This window comes from Drosophila gunungcola, assembly GCF_025200985.1.
Source record: "Drosophila gunungcola strain Sukarami chromosome 2R unlocalized genomic scaffold, Dgunungcola_SK_2 000015F, whole genome shotgun sequence".
Classification (NCBI taxonomy): domain Eukaryota; kingdom Metazoa; phylum Arthropoda; class Insecta; order Diptera; family Drosophilidae; genus Drosophila; species Drosophila gunungcola.
Genome location: NW_026453172.1, coordinates 1,119,175 through 1,141,839, shown reverse-complemented (window position 1 = coordinate 1,141,839; position 22,665 = coordinate 1,119,175). Strand labels below are relative to the sequence as shown.

The following is a 22,665-nucleotide window of genomic DNA, read 5'->3' as shown; positions in this document are numbered from 1 at the left end:
AACATTAAAACAGTTGCGGAATTAAAAACTTGTGGTAGATCATTTATCAACAAGCCAAATACTGAGGGCCTCAGGTGACTTCCTTGAGGAACTATAAAAAAACTTGGATAGTTTTGGAAGTTGTACTAACTAGTTTGGTAAACTAAAGCAGATTGGTGGTAGTGGATCGGCACCAGGTAAAGCCATGTTGACAAGGTGAGATAAAGGAACGATATTGATGCTGCAAATTCTCAAATAATTTTGGAATAGCACTAAGCTTAGTTATACCACAGTGGTTCGCAATATCAGACTTATTTCCTTATTTATAGAGCGAAACAATAAAGGATTCCTTCCAGAGAAATGGAAATTTACACTGATCAAAAAGATCAAAAAAGATCAATAATTGTGAACATGTTCAGTTTACTCACTTTAGTTAACAACTCTTTTTTGTTCACTCATTCATGAGCAACCCAACTCTCGATCACGATCATACCTGGGTGCTATTATTTTGACCGCATAAAAATACAAGGGGCGACTAAATTGTATTCTGATAGTTTTTCCTTTTCATCCCATGTTATTGTGTTTACAGAAACCGGTTTAAAGTCGGAGGTATTAAGCTCCGAAGTTTTGCCGGGTAAGTACACAATTGATCGCTGTTGGCTCAAATCTCAAGTTTGATTTAAAATTAATGACTTTGCATTTCTAGGTATAAAATTTTTGTTCCCCGGTGGTTTCATATATTATATATCACTTGGTCCATTGATGAAAAAACTAATAGCTTGCTTCCTTAAGTGCAGCATGACTTTGTTGACGACTTGCTTAACATTGCGCTATCTCAAGTGAGCCATGTTCACAATTCTTTGGGTCGTTTACTGGATTTGTGTTTTGTGTCAAATCCAGACACCGTCTGTTTCTAAGGTATTTCACTACTTATGCACTGAAAAGTCTGTCAATCGATTCCACTGCTTGCGCAAGACAAACTTTGACTTACTTGTATATCTGGCTTTAAATGGTTCGAACTTCATTTATGCATTAACAAGGCTGAGACCGTTATTATCTTTTATAATGTGAAAAATTAGAAAATATTTTCTAATTAAAAATAACGAAAAGGAACTTGGTGGTGTGAACTTTATTTGGGCCAAACAACAACGAAAAGAAAACTTCGTGCGATCGAAACGAATCAAATTTTACTAGTGCTTATTTAATATATTTAAAGTATTTAGAGCCTAGAATTCGCGAGAGAGGGCTTTATTGTGCTCCCGCCTTCCCCCCTAAACTCACTTAGAGTAAACTTCAAATAACTTCAATAACAACAATTCAATAAAAAAAATTTAATGAGCCAACACCGGCCCCGTTGAAGACCTGTAAGGATTCAAACCACTGGTAGCTGGCCCGCCGAAAAACTCCTCCATCGCTGCGCCCAACTTCGACGACCGTGACCATGCCGTCCTCCCCTGCGTGAGTCTCTACGATCTGACCCAGGAGCCACTTTTGAGCTGGCAGATTGTCCTTCGCTACGACGACTAGCTTCCTTGATGTTGGACTGCTCCTGGTGTCACGTGCCCCGAATTTGTAAGCCCAGCACATATTCCTGGGACCATCGCCGCCAAAACATTTCCCTGGCTGTCGAGACAAGCCTCCATCGCTGCAAGCAACTGAGACCCGCCTGGTCCGGGGTCCTGAGTTTTGGGGCTGCCAGTAGCGGCCCGCCTATCAGCAGGTACTCCGTCACTTGGGTCGCTGCTCATCGCTCCGAGGGGCCTGGAGTTCATTGCGGCCTCTATCCCGACCAGGACTGTTCCCAGCGTTTAAGAGTGCGCTGCCCACCGCTCGTAGGAGTAGGTGCTTGGCAGTTTTGACACCTGCCTCCCAGAGTCCCATGTGCGGTGCCTGGGGCGGTGTGAATGCACATTCGCATCCGCTTCTTGATACGAATTCGCGAATTGCGTTCGCCTGATCCTCTATTCGTGCGAAGGGCCTGGAGTGGCGAATCGCTCTGACGAAGCTTTTCGCGTTGTCGCAAGGGACGACTTGGGAACATCCTCGACGCCCAACGAAAAGCCAATAAAAAGGTTTCCGTGGTTGAATCTAAAACAATTTCTAGATGAACCGCTTTGGACGCAATACAAACAAATAGGGCAATGTAAGACTTATACGGAAGCATTCCTCGAATTTTCAATGTCGTAAAAACTGGACCACAAAAATTAACGCCGCATATTGCAAATGGGCGAAGTGCACGGAGTCTGTCTGCGGGTAAATTTCCCATAATTTGTGTCATCAGTCGAGGCTGGCATTTAAAGCAGCGTATACATGATCGAACTTTTGGACTGCAGACCTCCTGAGCGTTAACGTTCCAAACACGCTGTCTAAGAATACTAACGAGTGCTCGTGGACCGACAAAAAAATTGGAGTAGTGGAGATGCCGGACATAGCTCTGCACAAATTGGGAGCGTTTGTCAACAACAAAGAAAACTTGGCGTATAATAGAGGAGCGTTAACTTGTACCACCCCCCACCCCCCCCCCCCCCCCCCCCTCCTTCCAAACAATGGTCAAGTAAACCAGATTGACTGAAAGTCAGCGGCACATAACTCAAGCCTCGGGAGCGTTTTAGTCTTGCTACGAATATAAACGCAAGCTCCATAAGCTCTACTGGATGCGTCGACAAAGGCATGTAATTGAACCATTTGAGAAAGTGTATTTTTTAACATATTCCGTGCTGTCTCCAAATGCATCGGAATTGACTCATCCCAATGCATCTTTTTAAGTCAAAGTTCCTGCAATAGGATTTTTCCTTTAATTACTACAGGACTTAAAAGGCCAAGGGGGTCGAACAGCTTCGCGGTAACCGATAGAGATCGACCCAAGACAGCAGTGTCAATTTGAATCTTAAAGGTATGTTCTTTAGGAAACCACGATATTCCTAACGGATTTAACAGTGCTCTCAGATGCGGTGATGTCAATTCAAATCCTGCAGTTTGAAGAACCTGAGACTCTTCAGACTTAATATTTTTTAGCTTCTCTACGCATGCAGTATAAGTTGAAATTGCCTATCCGATTCATAACTCATCACTTGGCAATACATTTTCTTAACATCAGCACTTATGGCAAACTTGTGCAGCCGGAAGCCGAGTAAAGTTGAATACAACTCATATTGGATGGTCGGCACCACAATCAGAATGTCATTCAACGACGCGTCAAAATCGCCCCTAAGTTTGGTCGACGTACTCTGGGACCTAAGAACACATTGATGAGGGATGAATTAGTGCGGGGTTGCAAGCAACCTTCGGATGAATTGCCCAACCCATTTGGATCAGATTTAAACGACAGCCTTACTTCAAACCGACCTGTTGGCAATACCTGTGATCTGCTCAGGTGACAATATTTTCTTAGGAGATGGTATTTCGACCAAACTTCTGCAGTGTGGTGTCAATCGATACTTAAGGCTCTTCAATGCAACTGAAACTATTTACAACGCCTTGGGAAGCACAAGCCAACCTAGAAGGGGTTTCGGCAGAGTTGGATTGTCAGGACCTTATTTTATTTGGGCAACAGCTAACAATTCGAAAAACGATTCTGCACAAATCAACATATCTATTTTTTATAGCTGATAAAAATATGGGTCTGCTAATAGTACGCTCAGACTTCCAAAAGTCAAATGAGAACTCACTTCCATTTATTCACGACTTCACCGCCATGTTTAATTTTTTTTTAACTTGTGAATTGGTTTCCCCAATACCAAATAAGTTAATAAAGGACTACACAGATCCGTAAACTGTAAACGGTGAGCAAGGTCCTCAGTTATAAAATTAGTTTGGGACCCAGAGTGAAGCAGTGATCGGGATAAAGTAACAATGCTAAACTGTTATCAGACACTGTCCAGCAAATTGTGATGCGAGCGGCCCCATACTCTACATTAATTGCTTTTGCACCTAACAGCAGTGTGACCTTATCGCAGGCAGTTGATGCATATTGAAGCAGACTTGAGAAACTCAAACTTGAGAGCATCACATGCGGACTGCGGTGAAATTTTAGGTTGACTAAACAATGTCAAAATATTGTTCATGAAAATTAAACATTCGTTATCGTACACTTTTTTCAGACTGGTCATTGCCTTTTCAAAGTTGCTCTCGGAGACTTGGTATGCCTTGATAGTTTCTAAAGGCTTCACCAGAGAGGCATGAAATAAAATGATTGAATTTTTCGATAATCGGAATACTTTCGTCTCGATGAACTAGAGTTTCGAAAAGGCTGATAAAATTGCGAATATATGCCGCTGAATTTTGGCAACGATAAATTCGGAAGTCGAGCACGAGTTGGGGCTTACGAGGCTGAGCGTGGAATTTTTGCCTTGGTCACTATTGTTGATTCTTCCAACTCGTCTCCAAACTTATCGCTATTGATTTGCCTTATCAATTGACGCGTTTAAAACATGAAGCCTGCGTTCTAATTTTTTCGCTTGGATCAGAACCGATCCCGAATCTAGCGACGAATACTTCTACTCGGCTTTTGAGTTTGTTTTTAAGGTCTTTCAAAACTGATTTGTTTTTCAATTTTTCCTTTTTCTTTATTTTTTTTTTTGACTTTAATTTATTCAAGAAAAAAATTTAAAAAAAATAATAATCGAATAAAAATATATAATGGAAAGCCCAAACTTATATATAATAATATATAAATTTTCGAACCAAAAACAACGACGAAAAAAAAAATTGTATTGGTACTTAACAAATTTTTTTAATTATTCGTTTGTAATAAAATTATTTAATTATTGTTCACATAAGAATAGTGGTTGCAAATTACGCAAAAAATCTAATATACCCGACCGATTGCAGGGTAGCGCGCCACTTGGCGGACCGCTAATCTCCAGCGCGCCAAAACGAAAAAAATTTAACAAAAAATTGATTCATGTTAATGTTAATAATTTGTAAATTGGTAACATTTTGTTGAAAATATACTGTGCATATTTTGTGTGTGTGTAATATTTAAATGTTGCATTAAATTAATAAATGCAATCTAGCTCTACTATATGGATCCGTATGTGCCAAGAATTGAAAGCGGGGTGCAATTTTTCAGCACAAGACAATTAATGTTCTATTTAATTTTTGTCTACAACTCTAGCTTTCAATTTTTGCATAAATACCTCAGGCTTGCGTTCGGATTTTTTAATCCGGCTGCCACTTTCCTCATGCAATCAGAGCCATCGCAGGGCATCCCTTGTGTTTCGCAACAGGCACGATTTGTTAGCAATTTGCGATTGCGAAGTTTGCGTTTGTTAGCATACAAAAAAGAACACTCGCCGCGGGCAACTATTTATGTATATAATTGTATTTAATTGGCTTGCAATTAAATTTACTTGCACTTTATTTGTTATGTATGTGTCACTGCCACTAAACGTGTCTCCAAACGTATCACTAGGATCTATCTCCTCTATGCATTTTTGCAATGGATTTGGCTTATGAATTGATGCATTTAAAACATCAAGCCTGCATTGCAATTCTTCCGTTTGGGTCGGAACCGACCCCGAATATAGCCGTTCATCCAAGCGACGAATATAATTTCAGTCAGAAGTTTGCAACGCAGTAAGGAGACATCTCCGACCCTATAAAGTATATATATACTCTTCATCAGCATCACTAGGAGAGTCCATCTGTCCGTCTGTCCGTCTTTCAGGCTGTCCGTCGGTTTCTACGCAAACTAATCTCTCAGTTTTAAAGCTATCTGCCTGAAACTTTCCCAACAGTTGACTTTCTATTGCAGGTAGTATATAAGTCGGAACGAGACGGATCGGACGACTATTGCATATAGCTCGGATAGGAATCGGAAAAATTAAATTTAAAATAATTATAACTTTTTTTTTTTTAATTTTTTTTTAGTTCTTCGACATACAATAATAATTAAATATTTCGGAATTAAGGTTTAAATTTCATAGCTCCAATAGGAACAATCGGAAAAATAAATAAAAAAAAATATAACTTTGCTGTTTTTTAATTTATTTTTTAGTTTTTCGACATATAGTAATAGTTAAATATTTCAGAATTACGGTTTAAATTTCATTAAAATCAGACGACTATATCAGATAGCTCTCACGAAAAATAAAAATATATAAACATTTTTTTTTAAATGTAACTTTTCTATTTTGTAATTTTTCTTTTTTAATTCTTTAATTAATAATAATTTGACAGTTCAGAATTACGCTTTTAATTTTATTAAAATCGAAAAACGATATCATATAGCTGCCACAGGAACTATCGAATAATTAAGCTGCAAATCATCATAGCTTCAATGTTTTTAAACATATATGCAAGTAAATCATAATTTTAATGTTTTCAAGAATATTTAGTTTTTGCAATAGCTGCAAGGGTATATGAAATCCGGCTTGCCGAAGTTTGCTTCCTCTCTTGTTTTTTTTTACTTTCATTTTTTCAAGAAATAATTAAAAAAAATAAATAATTGAAAGCCCAAACGATGACGATAAAAAAATAAATACATTTTCGAATCTAAATAACGAGAAAAAAAAATAATTTTATTATTATTAAAAAAAATTATTTAATTATTTGCTCGAAAAAAATTATTTAGTCATTAATAAGACAAATAAGACAATTGCAGGGTAGCGCGTCACTTAACGGAACGCTTATCTCCAACGCCGCAAAACAAATAAAATGCTCCTTGTCAGCCTCAGCTACAGTTCTTAAATGGCTTCATGATTAGAACACCATTTGCGGAGTTTTAAGTTCGCACGAGAAAGATTCTTATAAGTCTGTTGCATTTTGTTTATAACCTCCGAAATTGAGTTGCCCCAGAAATGAAATCATCTATATACAGTGACGAACTTAATTATTGGCACAGTTAACATGTATGACTTAAACATAGCTTTTCTCCACTAAAAACTAAAATAATTAATCGAAACAAAATTTATTCATATATTGATAAATTTACAACAAAACCAACTTTACTTCATTCTTATATCACTTTTCTAGTAATTATAAAAATTAAAATTATAAAAAAACACCTGATTTTCTTTGAACAAAATTATTGGCACACTTAACCAAAAATAATAAAAATAAACATAAAGAATCGTTTAAAAATAAAAATTAATATGTTGTGTCTAAGCCCTTATGCTTAATGACTGCCTCCAAGCGCCTGGGAATCGAAGAAACTAAGTTTTGGGTAGTTTCTGAACCAATATTCAGCCACTCCTCCACCAGTGCCACCTTCAGCTGGCCCTTTGTGGATATAGCTCGTTTTTTTACCCGTCGATCCAATTCTTCCCACAAATGTTCGATAGGGTTTAGATCTGGAGATTGAGGCGGATGCGGCAAAGTATGTTTTACATGATGTGCGAGCCACATACGGACATTATAAGCCGTATGCTTTGGGTCATTGTCGTGTTGAAAAGTGAATGTGACTGGTAAGTTCAACTTTTCGGCACTTTTTTTTAGATTTCTGTTAAGGATATCTAAATAATACTTTTTGTTCATGGTTCCTTCAATAAATTTAAGTTCGCCGACACCATCGGCGGACATGCAGAGCCACACCATGACGCCTCCACCACCATGTTTCACAGACATAGCAAGGTTTTCTTTATGGAGTTTCGTATTGGGCTTTCTCCAAACAGTTTGGCGGCCATCAAATTTAAAAAATTTTGAATTAACTTTCATCAGAGAAGATGACATTGTTCCAAAAGTCTTTTGGCTTACTCAAATGTTATTTTGCAAAGGCTAAACGCTTCTGCTGGTTGACTTTTAAAATAAGTGGTTTTCTTCTTGCAACGCGGCTTTTGTAGTTAGCTTCGTGCAGTGTCCTCCGAATCGTAATAGGGTGAATATCTTTTCCAAATTCATTTTAAACTTCAGCTGCAATCTTTGTTGAAGAGATTTTTGGGTTCACCTTAACCTTCCTGATGATCCTGGCCCGTTCCAGGTCAGTCAAAGCTTTGGGTCGACCAGAGTGCTTAGCACTCTCCAACGATGAGGCTCCTTTTAAAAGCTGGACAATGCTTCGAATGGTAAAACGGCTTCTATCCATCATTTTCCCAATCTCAGCATATGATTTGCCTTGATTATGCAAATATAAAATTATTTTTCCGTTTAGATTCAGTGGTTTCCTTTTGTTTGCCGCTCATTTTGATAAAATTTTATCAATTTTGTTAAAGAATAAGGCACTGCGTGGTTTTTAGCTTGAAATTGTATAGTCACGCAATTCCGAAAATAAAGTTAACGGGGCTTTTGATGAAAAATTTAGCCATATCTATGAAATTTCGACAAAATAGTTTACTAATACCTAAGTAATAATAATAATAATTTTTTTCAAAGAAAATCAGGTGTTTTTTTATAATTTTAATTTTTATAATTACTAGAAATGTGATACAAGAATGAAGTAAAGTTTCCTTTGTTGTAAATTTATCGATATACATGAATAAATTTTGTTTTAAATTTATATCTTAGTTTTTAGTGGAGATAAGCAATGTTGAAGTCAGATATTCCAACTGTGCCAATAATTAAGTTCGTCACTGTAGATGCCTCAAGCGAGGCAGTGGATCCAATTGTAAAGTTAGGGCCTCCATCCCGAGCTAGCTGGTACCACTAACCATACAACATATAGACTGGTCATTTCATACAAGGCATTTGGACACAAAAAAACGGATCGCGGGAGGTCCCCCGTGCTCACAGCAGCAGGTCCATGCACTTCGTGTGCGTTCGGGTTTTTTGCTCTCTCATTCTTATTCTCATTTTTATGCTCGCGCACTCATTGCAAGAGTTCAGTCGTTCAGTCTCAGAGAGGCGCTTTTTGAAGAAGGCTGCCCTGCGCTTGAATTCGTCTTTGTATGCATGCGTGATCATGCATTCTCATACACGGGAGCATGTGTGCGTTTATTTCATTTCGGCGCATCAAGAATATTTTGTCTTTTGCCACTTTTCAAACTTGGTACCCTAAGAATAAGGGCGTATTTACTATTGGGTTATGATAAAAATATGAATATTATATGTTATAATATATTTATTTAATATTTCAGCATACATTTTGTTTTTGTTTACAAATTCAAATCAGTGGTAGCAGTAAAATGTTTTACATATATGTATGTATTCGAATTTATAGAAATCAGTCCACTGAGATGGGAACAGGGCATATCGCAGTCGTGTCTCTTGAAACACCGACTGCTCTTCAGTGGTTGAGAAAACTTCAAACTAAATCAGCTCTTGTCGATGTTTTGCGAGCGGTTGGTGCCTGCATACCCTACCGACGATTGCTTTTAAGGGGAGTATTTTATTATTTATTACTTGTTTAAAGACAATTAAAATTACACTGCGAATCATTAAAAAATAAATCAACCAAAGATCACTAAACATAACATTTAAAACAAGTATCCTAAAAGCCCGCTCCCCTTAAAAGCAATCGTCGGTAGGGTATGCAGGCACCAACCGCTCGCGAAACATCGACAAGAGCTGATTTAGTTTGAAGTTTTCTCAACCACTGAAGAGCAGTCGGTGTTTCAAGTGACACGACTGCGATATGCCCTGTTCCCATCTCAGTGGACTGATTTCTATAAATCCGAATACATACATATATGTAAAACATTTTACTGCTACCACTGATTTGAATTTGTAAACAAAAACAAAATGTATGCTGAAATATTAAATAAATATATTATAACATAAAATATTCATATTTTTATCATAACCCAATAGTAAATACGCCCATATTCTTAGGGTACCAAGTTTGAAAAGTGGCAAAAGACAAAATATTCTTGATGCGCCGAAATGAAATAAACGCACACATGCTCTCGTGTATGAGAATGCATGATCACGCATGCATACAAAGACGAATTCAAGCGCAGGGCAGCCTTCTTCAAAAAGCGACTCTCTGCGACTGAACGACTGAACTCTTGCAATGAGTGCGCGAGCATAAAAATGAGAATAAGAATGAGAGAGCAAAAAACACGAACGTACACGAAGTGCATGGACCTGCTGCAGTGAGCACGGGGGACCTCCCGCGGTCCGTTTTTTTGTGTCCAAATGCCTTGTATGAAATGACCAGTCTATATGTTGTATGGTTAGTGCTGGTACATAGTCCTTCGACTAAAAAATTACGTTTGGTTTTTTTCTATAAGTTACTATATCAAGCTTGTAAGCTCGCAACTCATGGGGAGAATCTCTCCATAAAATGCATTGCTAGAAGTTATCGGGAGCACCCATACGGACACACCGATACATCTTGCAGATGTCTCCAGTAGGAGCAACTTTATTTATAACAAACGAAATCTTATCCTAATCCTTATCGACAAAAATTACGCTGGTTTTGTTCCATAAGTTACTATATCAAGCTTGTAAGCTCGCAATTCATGGGGAGAGTCTCTCCATAAGATGCATTGCTAGAAGTTATCAGCAGCACCCATACGGACACACCGATACATCTTGCAGATGTCTCCAGTAAGAGCAACTTTATTTATTATGAACGAAATCTAATCAAAATGTCAAAGAGTTTGGAATACCTGGGATTGCCAAGAGGACATCATTAAGGAATTGACCAGATGAGGCTACAGCCGATCCGTCAAAAACCACACGTAGTTTGGTTGTTGAACTGTCCTCCTTGATAACGCAGTGACGTGGGAGAAAGTACCGACACATGTGTATATCCACAGGGTCAACTGGAGACATATGATTAAGATCCAAATTCTGCTCTTTAAGGTAAGTTTGTGCTCCGGATTCAGAGATCTACGGTGCGCTTGCGCTTATAACTCGCCTATGTTAATGGATTTGGAACCAAGTATTGCCCTGTAGTTAATCTGACAAACGTGTCGCCAAAATGCCTTTCGCAATCAAGCTCCTGCTTTTTACTGATAGAAACTGATTCATTTGAACTTTCTAACTTCCAAAACCGACGAACAATATCATCGAAATGATCCTTTAGTTTACCATTTGAAACACAACAAGCAGCCAAAGTTTTTGTGTTAAAATGCCTTTGTTCTCCACCAGAAACAAAACAACCAAGGCGAGTTTTCTGAAGAAGCGGTAGCCCAGGGATCAGCTTAATCTGCCCAACACATAATAAATTATAAAGCATGCTAGCTCCAAAAAAGGGATCCGATAGTTGGACATTTGCCGGAATATTCCAATTCTCTATGTTCAGGGCTATGCTTGGCTGATTATCAGTGATAGTAGGCGTGCAGATAATAACGCCGAATACCTCAGACTTTAAGCAAATATCCTTCAGTTAGAACCCTTGTCTCACCTAGTTCTGAAATCAGAGATGCTAAGCGAGTCCTTTTTTAGCTGTAACTGCCGTCAAAACGTTAGAAGATGCAGCTGGGAGCCTGAATCAAGCAATGCCCTGCATGGAATGAATAAACCGGAACGACTTTTTACGAGTACAACAGCAGTGGCCAACAGCGTAATATCAGAAGCTGGTCCTTGAACGTGGAAGTTGGCTAAGAACTGGAGCCGTTAACTTCAGAAATAATGGCAGAATCAGTTTCAATTTCTAGCTGCGAAGAGTTTTTATAAAAATGCAATAATGTGTGGTGCCTATTTTCACAAACGCCGCAAATTCCGCTTGTTCAAGCCGATTCTTCAAAAATTCATTGAATTCCTTCGCCAAGGGTATTGTATCCTCTTCCCAACCAGCTTGCTTGAAAAATCAAATTTTTGCACCAGCATGTAGCATTTAGCAATCTCCTGAGTTGTTCCCAACGAATCCAAGCCCGCATGTGTGAGTTGATTTTATCCGAAGTATCTCCTTGATTACATTGCCAAGCAATGAATTTTTGTCAATGACAGAAAAAATCTTACAGTTTTCTATTGTTGATAATACTATTGGTTTTGTGCGTATTATTGCAATGTATTAATGGGGAATTACTTAGATTGAATTCGTACACTGAGATGGGTTTCTTATGTATTGCATTCACAGTATGGTGAGACTAAAAGGTCTGGGCAGTCTGCCGAGCATTCCTTTTTAAGTACTGGCAAAAATGTCTCTTTCGGAGGAGATTTTTACTCAACAGTTGATTCTACTATTTTTGTAACCTTGTTCGGGTTCTTGACTTTTGTTTAGCTTTGTGCTTACAAATTTTTTTTAGGGAGTCTAGCTCTGCGTGAAGTTCACATGCCTGTTCCCATGATGGCCTACCAATAGCTTTTAATTCTTTTCGAATGGAAGTTATTCTTTTAAATGTTTTTTTTTCTTAACCCTCCTTTTCTTTTATTATTTTTAACTTTTTGGTCCATAGTTGTAAGAAAGTTAATGTATTTATACATTATAGAGAGAAGAAAACAAAAGATGTATGTAAACCTTGTTGGAGATAAAAAACAAGGATAATTGATTTTAAACCCTGTCCAAGTCGTTGGCTCTGCTAATATAGCGTATTAAAATTATTTTATTATGTTTAACATATAGTGTGGGGATCAAAAGTAGTAACCACATTGACTTAATAGCATCCGTGTGGTCAACTTCTTTTTATATTCTGGTTACTGATTTTACATTTTCTTTTTTTTAACCTTTTTTATTTTGGTTATTTGTTTTATTTCTTTTCTTTTACAAAATTCCCTCCCTAATTATAATCTTTTTGATCCATCTTTGTTTACAGCTTAAAATAACATAACTACTTTAAAAAAATTGCTGTACGTCGATATATTATAATTTTAATATTTACATTTTTTTTTTAAATCTTAAATTCCATTCTTTTGTTTTATATATATATATATATATATATATATATATATATATATATATATATTTTTTTTTTTTTTAAATCTTAAATTCCATTCTTTTGTTTTATATATATAATATATATATATATATATACATATATATATATATATATATATATGTTTTTTTTATTGATACAATTTTTTTCTTGCCTTTCAAAGAAATTTTCTGTTTTGGTCGTCTTCCTTTACAGCTCAAATTTACAATTTTATATTCAAGGGTTTTTTTTTAGATTGTTACAATTTTTTTTTCTGCCTATCGAAAAAATTTTCGTATTGAGCCGTCTTCTTGAACAGCTCAAATTTACAATTTTAATATATAATATATTCATATAAAATAAAATTATTTGTTCTGCATTTGTCCGTCCTTCTTCTTGTCTTCAGGTTCCGGGCCAGAATGTGCTGGTCCTGGCACAGGCTTTTGTGTTACTTGACGATTTTTAATTTTTCTGGATGTTCCGGGCCTTTTGGACTCGCACTGGCTTTTTCACTTGATGATTTTTAATTTTTAGCGGTTTTTTTTTGGTTTGTTGATTTTTTTTCAGCTCCGTATTTATTGTTTTTTTTTTGTTTTTGTAACAGTTTTTAAATTTTTTGTTTATATTATATATATATTTTTGTTCAGTACAACACCTTTGCCCTTTAATTTAGGCTTTTTAACACAAATAACTGTCACGGTCGCCATGTTACGTTGCCATTAAAAGTTCACAGTTCTTTCAATAATTATAAAACGCACTGGTCATATTTTATATATTTAGACGTTTATTAAATTTACTTATTTTGTCCCCCGTCATCTCTTGACTGCTGGCTTATATTTTTGGCTTCGCTTAGTTTTATGCTGCGCAGTCGGCGCTGTCGGTCAAGCCGGTAGCGACGCAACAGCCTTATATGTTAGCTTATGTTTATCTCTGAGAGCGGTGCTCAGAGAGAGAGAACAAAGGAATTTTATGTGCATACATGAATATATTTGTTGCTGTCGCCAAGCTGTGGGCAGAAGCTGGCGCGACTTATCATTCGCTAAGGCGTTTGTGATCAACATTGTTGCCGATGTACAATATAAAATTTTTTTTTTCTTTAAAAGTAACTTTTCTGGTTTATCATTTTTTTTTTAAATTCTCTTCGACTTATTTATTATTTCGCAGTTGATAATTACGCTTTTAATTCTATTAAAATAAAAAATTCATATCGTATAGCTGTCGTAGGAACTATCAAATAATTGAGCTGCAAATCAAATAATTGAGCAAGTAAATCATAATTTTAATGTTTTCAAGAATATTTGCCGAAGTTTGCTTTCTTTCTTGTTTTATTTATTATTCCTTGTTTTCTTCATATGTATAAAATGTGGTTCCTGTTTTAGAAACGTTATCAAAAAGTAAACAAATTAATTCAAGATCGTTAGCCTTTCTGAAATATTTTTTTTTAAAGATATAGTTTTCCGCTTGTATTATTTGAAAAATATGTTAGCGAACATGATTACTACAAAAACTATCATTCGGATACTTATCAACCCTTAGTTTCGATTTTCTGCTTATATTTTATTTGCTACATTTGCAGTGGAGTGTACTGTTTTTGTACCAATAGGTCCCATTTTGGGTGGAGGTATTATACAAAAATCTTCTAACGATTTATTTAAAAAGTACAATTTTGGTCATTCATTGAAGTTGTCGACAAAACGGAAAATGAAAGCGAAGCTTAAATGTATACAAAATATTTTTTACCAACTGAAAACCATTAAACGGTAAAACTAGCGGGATAAACACAATATAATAAACAAAACATTAAAATTTGAATTTAACGTTGAAAAGGCAGTGTGACTGTGAATTTATTACCAAAAAAATCTCAAGCATTGTCGATATAGTTGTCCCTGTCTCTGAGCTTCAATAAATTCGACAATGAATGTGGCGAACAATGTAATGTCATACTTGTATAACTGAATCTAAATCATCCCCAAATCAACCGGGTTCATTGCTCTGCAATTTGATAACCGACACTATAGGTGACTAGAAGGGATGCCTTGCAGATCAGTACAAGATTTTCTGAAGTGGACAAATCCAGGACATCCCAAGAGGAGCATTGATGAACAGGAACAGCTCGGCCGGCCGCCCGCGATCATAAGAGCCCATCGAATGTAAAACTATTTTAAAATACTTCTTATTTTGGGTGTCCTTTAACAACCTGATCATGGAAGTCTTTTTCATTGACAAGAATACTCGCATAGCCTGGAAGCTATTTTACCATACTATTTTACCATACTCATTCTAATGCTACAGTCAAATCCACTATCAACAGCAATAAAAAAAATATATATTAATAATACTATAATTTAAATAAAAATAAACAATAGTTAAAAAAAATGAGATATTGAGTTACACTTTTAAGCGCTTGATTAATGTTAACTTATTATTTTATTTTTGCAGGAGGACGAAGAGGAAATTGTAGACGATGAAGTGATTGAAAAATTACTTAACGCAGTTGATGCTTGCTTGTTGATATGTAACATTTATTCTACAGTAAGCGATCTTAAGTTTTTACAAGAGGATAATATATCACACATTATAAAGTTTACACAATTTCAACTACGTGAAACAATATTTCCTCTTCATGATCCGGTTTACACTGTAAAAAGTATGAAGAAAACAATTCATCGTAAAAAAATAAAGTCACATCAAAATCACAGTAGAAGTCTGCAGCTATTCTACTCAAAAACTGTTGAGCTATTAAAGGTTTTTGTAACACTTTTTGATAAATGTGTCTTTGTTGATACAATAGTTCTACCATTGTCGACGTTGGCTATTGAACCGTTCTTTGTTGACAACATAGAGACGCTGCAATTTGTATGTTTGGAACTCGTAACCACAGTAAGTAGTTATCATTTAGGTAATAAATACACTAAAGTATAATTATTATTATAAGAATCCGTTTGATCGTTCTTAAAGTGATTAAAACATTTTTATTTCTGATTTCCATTTATTTGGCAAAACGTGACAAAAAATTACGCACACCTTTCTTTACGGTCTATATATCTTATCTTGACATAATTTCTTCAAGTAAAATAATTACGGATTTATATCCAAAGTTATATTTTTATGTTCACATTTTAGCGATTTTTGTTATAACGTCAGCATTGAGTTTTCTTTGTCGAGTCCTTATGAATTTGAGATTACGAAAACTTTATATATATAAGGTGTAGTAAAAAGTAATCCATTATTTGTACTTGATAGTCAAAGCTTTTTTATGGGTAAATTAACCGATTTATTTCAAAAAAGCACAATTTTTTTCTACAATCGATTGCCAATTTGATGGTGAATTCATGAATGAAAAAAAGCCAGTCGGTTTTCACAATCCTCTCTTGTAGCTTATTTTACACTACCCAAGTCGTTCGACATTGATTGAAAAAGGTGGTAGCCACTTGGTGCGATAATGTGGGTGCAAAAGAACCTCCCATTCAAGCTCTAGGAGCTTCTGGCGAGTCGCTATTGATGTGTGTGGTCTAGCGTTAACCTGATGGAAAACAATTACTTTCCTATTGGCCAAAGCGGGGCTCTTCTGTCCAATTGCTTCCTTCAGACGGTCCAATTTTGGACAGTACAAAACCGAATTAATACGTAATACTAATACGTAGCAAAACTTTCTGGCCGTCAATCCTGGCTTAGCCACCGCCTGGGCCGGCTCAATCTTCTTCGACCACGACCGTTTTCGCCTCACGTTGTCGTAAGTGCCCCACTTTTCATCACCAGTCACCATCCGCTTCAAAAACGGTTCGGTTTTGTTGCGATTCAGTCCAAAAGGTTTTTTTTATAGCTCATGTGGCACATATACATCGAGCTTTTTTGTGTATCCAGCCTTTGTTAAATGGTTCCAAACTGTTTTTTGAGCAATGTTTAGCTCCTGGGCAATTGATTTACTGCTTGAATTACGGTCAGACTCAACGATTTCCATTATTTTGTCGGCATTGGCTTCCGCAGCGTGCCTCATCTTTAACATCAAAATTCAAAAATCAAATTCTGAACGAAATGGACGAAACCGGAATTGTGCATAGTTGGCAGTTTTCAGCTGCCTGGCTTGCGTTTTCGCCTTTGTCAAAGAAAATTTGAAATCACCTTTTCTACATCCGTTATAACTTTATATCGAGCAGTTTCTACATTTTCGAAGTTAAGCTGTCCTGTATGTTGCATATGTGCAGGTGAAAGATTATCTGTTTTTGAAAGGTTTGAAGCTATTTGTGGCCATTTTATGTTGCGCTCGGATAGTAGCGTGTCCAGATTGATGCCTTATGGTTTTTCTGGAAGACGTTCAGCCGGTGGACTTCCTGGGAAGTGGGTCTCTAGGAGTTAGGCTTAGTCGTCGGCGGCCTTAAATTGTTCCTCTATATTCCTCTATTTCTTATTGCCTAGGCTAATTCGAGATTCTATTGTGGCCATTTCGCATCTTCATATCCAGCCTTTGCCCTGTTGAACTGGGCTCTGCAGCTGGATCTGAGTTTCGAGAGGTTTTGGGTCCACCAAGGAGGTTTTTTTTTTCCTTCCCTTGGCTTATATTTTGGGTAGACTATTCTATGACAAGCTTCAGTAAACTTTTCTACTATGTTATCAAGGTGAAGTAGATTGTTTTGTTCAATTGGGGGGTCCATCGGAAGAATACCTAGTTCAGCTTCTTTGTAGATACGTCAATTTGCTTGTCGAAAATTAACGAACTCAACTGGAGTGGGAGGGTCTTTTGATATCGTGGTTTCTATAAATCTGTGCTCAGAGGGGAGTGCTCGTTTAAGACATGTTAGCCACGGTGTTTTCTCCATTGGTGAAGTTATGAAGCAGAAAAATGCTAATGTGCCTTTTGGCTAAAATGCAGGTACGAATTTTACCTCCTTTTCGACCAAGTATAAACTTGTATTCCATGGTACCTTGTCTAGAAACCTTGCCTTTTACCACCCAAGAGTCCTGTACCAGGACTATATCTGCACTGCTGTCAGCCAAGCGAAGCAATAGTGCAGCAGACGCTGCCTTTCAGTGGTGGAGGTTCACTTGCAGCAGTCTAAGCGACATTTGCGCAGCTCTGCTCCACCACCGCGACGTCGGCTTCCTCGCTTCTGCTGGGGTCCTCGTCGTCTTCATCTGCCGGCGTCATCGCTCGCATTCCTGTGCGTAGCGAAGCGCCAGTCGAATAAACGTCCTCCGATTTATTCTCTACGGGTGTCTCGATCTCGTCGGCAAAGACCTGCTCGTCTAGGTTGCCAATCAGTCTTCCTTCGTCCCCTTTATAGATCTTGATCCGGATCGCGCTGAAGCCGAAGTTCAAATCCCCGTGAGCAGCCTTTATTGGGGGAAACTTACTCCTAGTACGACTTACTTCAGTACGACTATGACCTGGCTTATCGGTCTTTCAATTTTACGATTTTCCAATCCCTGCAGAATGGCGAGTTTTGTGGGAAGTCCCGAAACAGTGCAATACAAATAACGCCCACTTCCTTCCATATTTTCCTTGGGATCCAAGCAGAATTCTGTCTTGCGTAATGTCCGCAAAAGATAGGGCTGGTTGGACCTTCGATTATTTCGCCGCAGGACCAGGCAATTCTAATGATAGCTTTCTCTTTGGCTCTTTATCGCCTTCCGCGCCGGCCCCGTATAAGCACTCTGCTTCCGGCGTTGATCAATTCGCTCCGGGTTGCTGCTGCAGGTTCCGCTCGGGGTGCTCGTGGTTCCTTCTGATGCCGTTGGCTTGGCGGCTATCAGGGCTTAGGGGTGCGTCAGAGTTCTCAGATTAGGGTGAACAGGCACTGTGCTCTCAAGGTTTTCTTTTCGCAGGCGCAGCCTCCTGTCCCTTGCTCTGTCCCGGCCAGTCGCACCGAACGCCTGCTCAGTTCTTACCTGACAGTTCAGGCGTACACCGGAAGTCGGCAATGTAGTCCTTGAGACAAACTCTAGGTTCTAGACGAACGATTCCACCCTAGCCTTTTTACCGTGAACTTGTAAATGTTGAAACCACCGATAGCTTGCTTCTCGCTGCTCGCTCGACGCTCGTCGTCCTCGATGTCCTCACTCTGCTCCCTGGTTCGATAGACGAACAAACTCGCGTCCTTCCTGGCTAGCCGCACCAGTGATCAGGCGAACGCCGGACTTCGCCAATGCGACCCTTTTAACAAGGCAACTAGTTCTAGAAAATTTCCCTTCATATCCCATGGTTCCTTTTCGAAGGACTCTTTTTGTGCAACTCTGCCTGACACGCCGGGCAATACGCCAAGCTCAAATCGAGACAGAAAATGTAACAAAGCGCCTTGACTTAGCCGCAAAAAACCCGAACACACCCGAAGCCTGCTGCTAAGAGCCCGGGAGCCTGTCGCAGTGTTGGTAAAAATTTAAATGCAACCGTGTGTGGCGCAGAGATGGTAAAAAGCTAAATGCAATTGTGTGTGGCGCAGTGTTGGTAAAAAGTTAAATGCAACCGTGTGTGGTTGCTACATAATATCAGTTACGTTAAATTAAAATGCAAAACTTATAATTATAGCAATAGATCTCCTCCAACATTCTCCCCCCGTTAAACCATTCTTTAAGATTAAGCTGCGGGGAGGAGAGCGAGTTTATGAATCGGACGCCTCATCGTACCCTTTGAAGTTTTCAAATCGGCGACGCGCACGGCTCCATCTCGTCCGGTGATAACATTGGTCATCCTTGCAAAGAGCCATTGAACGATGAAAGCTGGACCCCCTCCAAGTTCGGCTGCCTTGGACCTTGCCTTGTGTGTTGCTGAAGATTGCGTATGTAGTCCCCATGTCAAAGGTGCCAGAAATTTTGGTTAAGGTAACCAACCCTTTGCCAACGATCAAGGTAGTGCATTCCGTTAGATCCATAGCGTCGAAGAGTCTCTCGTCAGGTCGGGCCAGTAAGCATGAACCAAATTTGAGCCGGAGTAACTGCTTCGTCGTCATTCAGGTCATCAGATGCGGGATATATTGTCCTTGAGTTAATAATAGCCTCCAATTCTATGAAAACGGTTTGAAGCTCTCCCAGATTAAAATTTGCATCTTCTCCAATTTGACCGCGACTTCCCAAATTCCACCGAAATTGGGTGACCTGGGGGTATATCACAAAATTCAAATCTTACAACTACTATATGATTGAAGAAAGTTTATTGATACGTAATTATGCATTTGATCCTTGAACCTTTTAACATTGATGTGGCTCCATCTAAATGGCTACCATTGTCGCAATACAATCTTAGAGGGATAATTCTACGAGGGACGAAACGGCGGACGCTCAGCAGGAATGCAATCGAGGATAGCTTAGTTACGAGCTCTACGTGAATGGCTTTTGACGTAAAGCATAGCTTTTGGGCGGCTTAACCCTACTCCTTATAACTTGTGAAAAATGGACCGCCTTAAAAATGTTCGCTTTTGCCTAATTAATCAATCAGCTGGTAAATCTCCCATCTTTGCTTCATCATCTCGGGCCTATAACGAAAGCAATGAGTACTGTTTCTAACTATTTTTCGATTCACTATTCTGGCGTTTTTTATCCACAATCTATGATACCAGTGCCTGGTTTGGAATCTATAATTCGTCCTCCTGATTATAAAGATTTACTATGAATTTTCCTGTTAAGAATATGTACGCATTGGCTAACTGTGTTGCACATTTTCCCTTCTTAACGCAGGCATATACGACGGGTACCCGTATCTTTGAGCGATAATTTTTCAAAATGTCTATTTGAATATGAGCGATAACTTTCCAAAATGCCTGTTCCATCTCTTGCTCAAAGATGTGTATGACGTCCTTGCCTTATAAGACGTTCCAACGTTGTTGATAGTTCGGTAGACATAGGCGAGAATTCGACCAACTTCTATGCATGATAAACGGTTGACGATGATGGACTCTAGACTAGACTCATCGGTATTTGGCGGAGTACAGTACACCTCGGTTCCGCACTTCTATCGGTTTTGGAAGTGCTCCATTAAGAACAGAGCATTTACCCTTTGGTTCTCTCAAGAACGCTTGTACAATATACCACATATTTGTCGAAAGATCCTCGGCTCGCATGTAACGCAAGTTCAATATTAGCTCCCAGAAATCACACAAACAGTTGTGAGCAATTAGTCACCATCTGCACACGTAAAATTAGTTGCTGCAAGAAAAAACACAAATTTCCGCTCAGGAAAGCTCATCCCAATATGAGCCCACAGATTTCAGCTGAAACATAATTGCGAGACCAAGATGGCTCTTGGGCTGACAGTGTTTAAGACGACTTTACAACGTTTTTAAAGCAAATGGAGCTTCAGGCACGTTCAGAATACCTGCACTAAGCCAAGGCGAGCACACCACGTGTGTCTAACTCCAGAATACTGAGATTTCCAGGAAAAGATAAAACTCTTTCTTCGTCACACAGACCGATACGCCTCCATTCATGCCTTTCCAATATCGCAGCATTATCCCAGATCATCAAATAGAAAGTATTAAGGACAGAGATTTTGAACTACAAAAGTTGAAGAGCTTGCTGATGCTGATAATATACGTGCATTTTAATTTTGGCTAGATTGTGTTATATGATACGACGAAGACTTAAAACAAGGAAGTGTGTTGTCCGTATGTCCGTTCGTTTCTACGGAAACTAGTCTCTCAGTTTTAAAGCTTAAAGTTCTTCGGCATATAGTAATAGCTAAATATTTCAGGATTACGGTTTAAATTTCATCAAAATCGGACGACTATATCATATAGCTCCCATGGAAAAAATAAAAATATATAAACAATTTTTTGTAAATGTAACTTTTCTATTTTGTAATTTTTTTTAATTCTTTTTGACTTATTAATTAATTTACGTTTTTAATTTTATTAAAATCGGAAAACGACATCATATAGCTGCCATAGGAACTGTCGAATAATAAAGCTGCAAATCATCATAGCTTCATTGTTTTTAAACATATACGCAAGTAAATCATAATTTTAATGTTTTCAAGAATATTTAGTTTTTGCAAATAGCGCTAAAATTCACAAAACAACAAAAAATACAGTTTAAAGCGGATCTTGCGCCTCAAATTTAGTTTTGCAAATTTTAAGAGCAATAGGGCTGAATAACTGTATTTGGCTGAGTAGGAAGCTTGAAATTATGTGTCCAGTGATTAATTTGTGAAAGAACATCAGCCCATTTAGAATCCGGCGATTCTTATCGAGGGCTGGTTAAATAGACGCAGTCCATTGACGTAAGTTGATCTAAGTTTAACCCACGTAAAACAAAAAAAGAAACTGTTTTTGTACCGATTCAATAAGGTCCTGAAATTTAGCGTATTGAAAGTACCACACGCACGAACAGTAATGTAAAGGTGTTTTGTGGTGTGGGGATCCAGATTCCTTAGACCAGCGCTTGACAAATGCAAAAACCCCTTTTTGACAATAATACCAATGTCATCGGTAAAGTTTAAGTTGTTGTTAAATAATGAGTTCACTGAAATTTTTCGCAAGGAAAAGCCTTTCCGATAAAAAGTCATTAAGCTACATTTAGAGTTGATGGGTTTCTTTGTTCAAAAAACGGTATTTTTTCAACAATTTTTTGTTCATATAAAAAATAAAATATTTTATTTAAAATTGTTTTTTTTTAAAGATACATACTCACTAAATTTTTGTGAAAATTATCAAAAAAAAAAAATATTCAAAACATGGCTTTACAGCTTAAATTCCGGCAGTCTCTTGGAAAAAAGGTCTCTCCGCTTTGATAGCAGAACTTTTTGCAGGATCATCAGATATAAAAATAAAGCACTCGTGATTTAGTCAAGGTATTGGACGAAAGAAAAAAAAGTGAAAACTTAGTTCTTCGATATATAGAATTGCGGTTTAAATTTGATTAAAATCGGACGACTTATCATTAGCTCCCATGGAAACAATCGGAATACTAAAAAAAAAGAATAAAAAAAATTGTTAGCTTCTCTATTTTTCACTTTTTTTCTTGTTTTTTAAATAATTCTTTTAATTTCATTCAGTTGGCCGGGACATTGTTTTTACATAAA

The 22,665-nt window shown here is 37.7% G+C and overlaps 1 protein-coding gene across 12 annotated transcripts in view; it reads left to right on the top strand.

Moving 5' to 3' along the window:
- The window catches only part of LOC128256335 (nipped-B protein), a 215,936-nt gene that overhangs the window by 64,959 nt on the left and 128,312 nt on the right, over positions 1 to 22,665 (top strand). For all 12 annotated transcript variants that reach the window (XM_052986636.1, XM_052986627.1, XM_052986634.1 and 9 more), the window contains exon 9: positions 15,096 to 15,536. In XM_052986636.1, the coding sequence (XP_052842596.1) occupies positions 15,096 to 15,536 (441 nt within the window). The remainder of the gene's footprint in view (positions 1 to 15,095; positions 15,537 to 22,665) is intronic.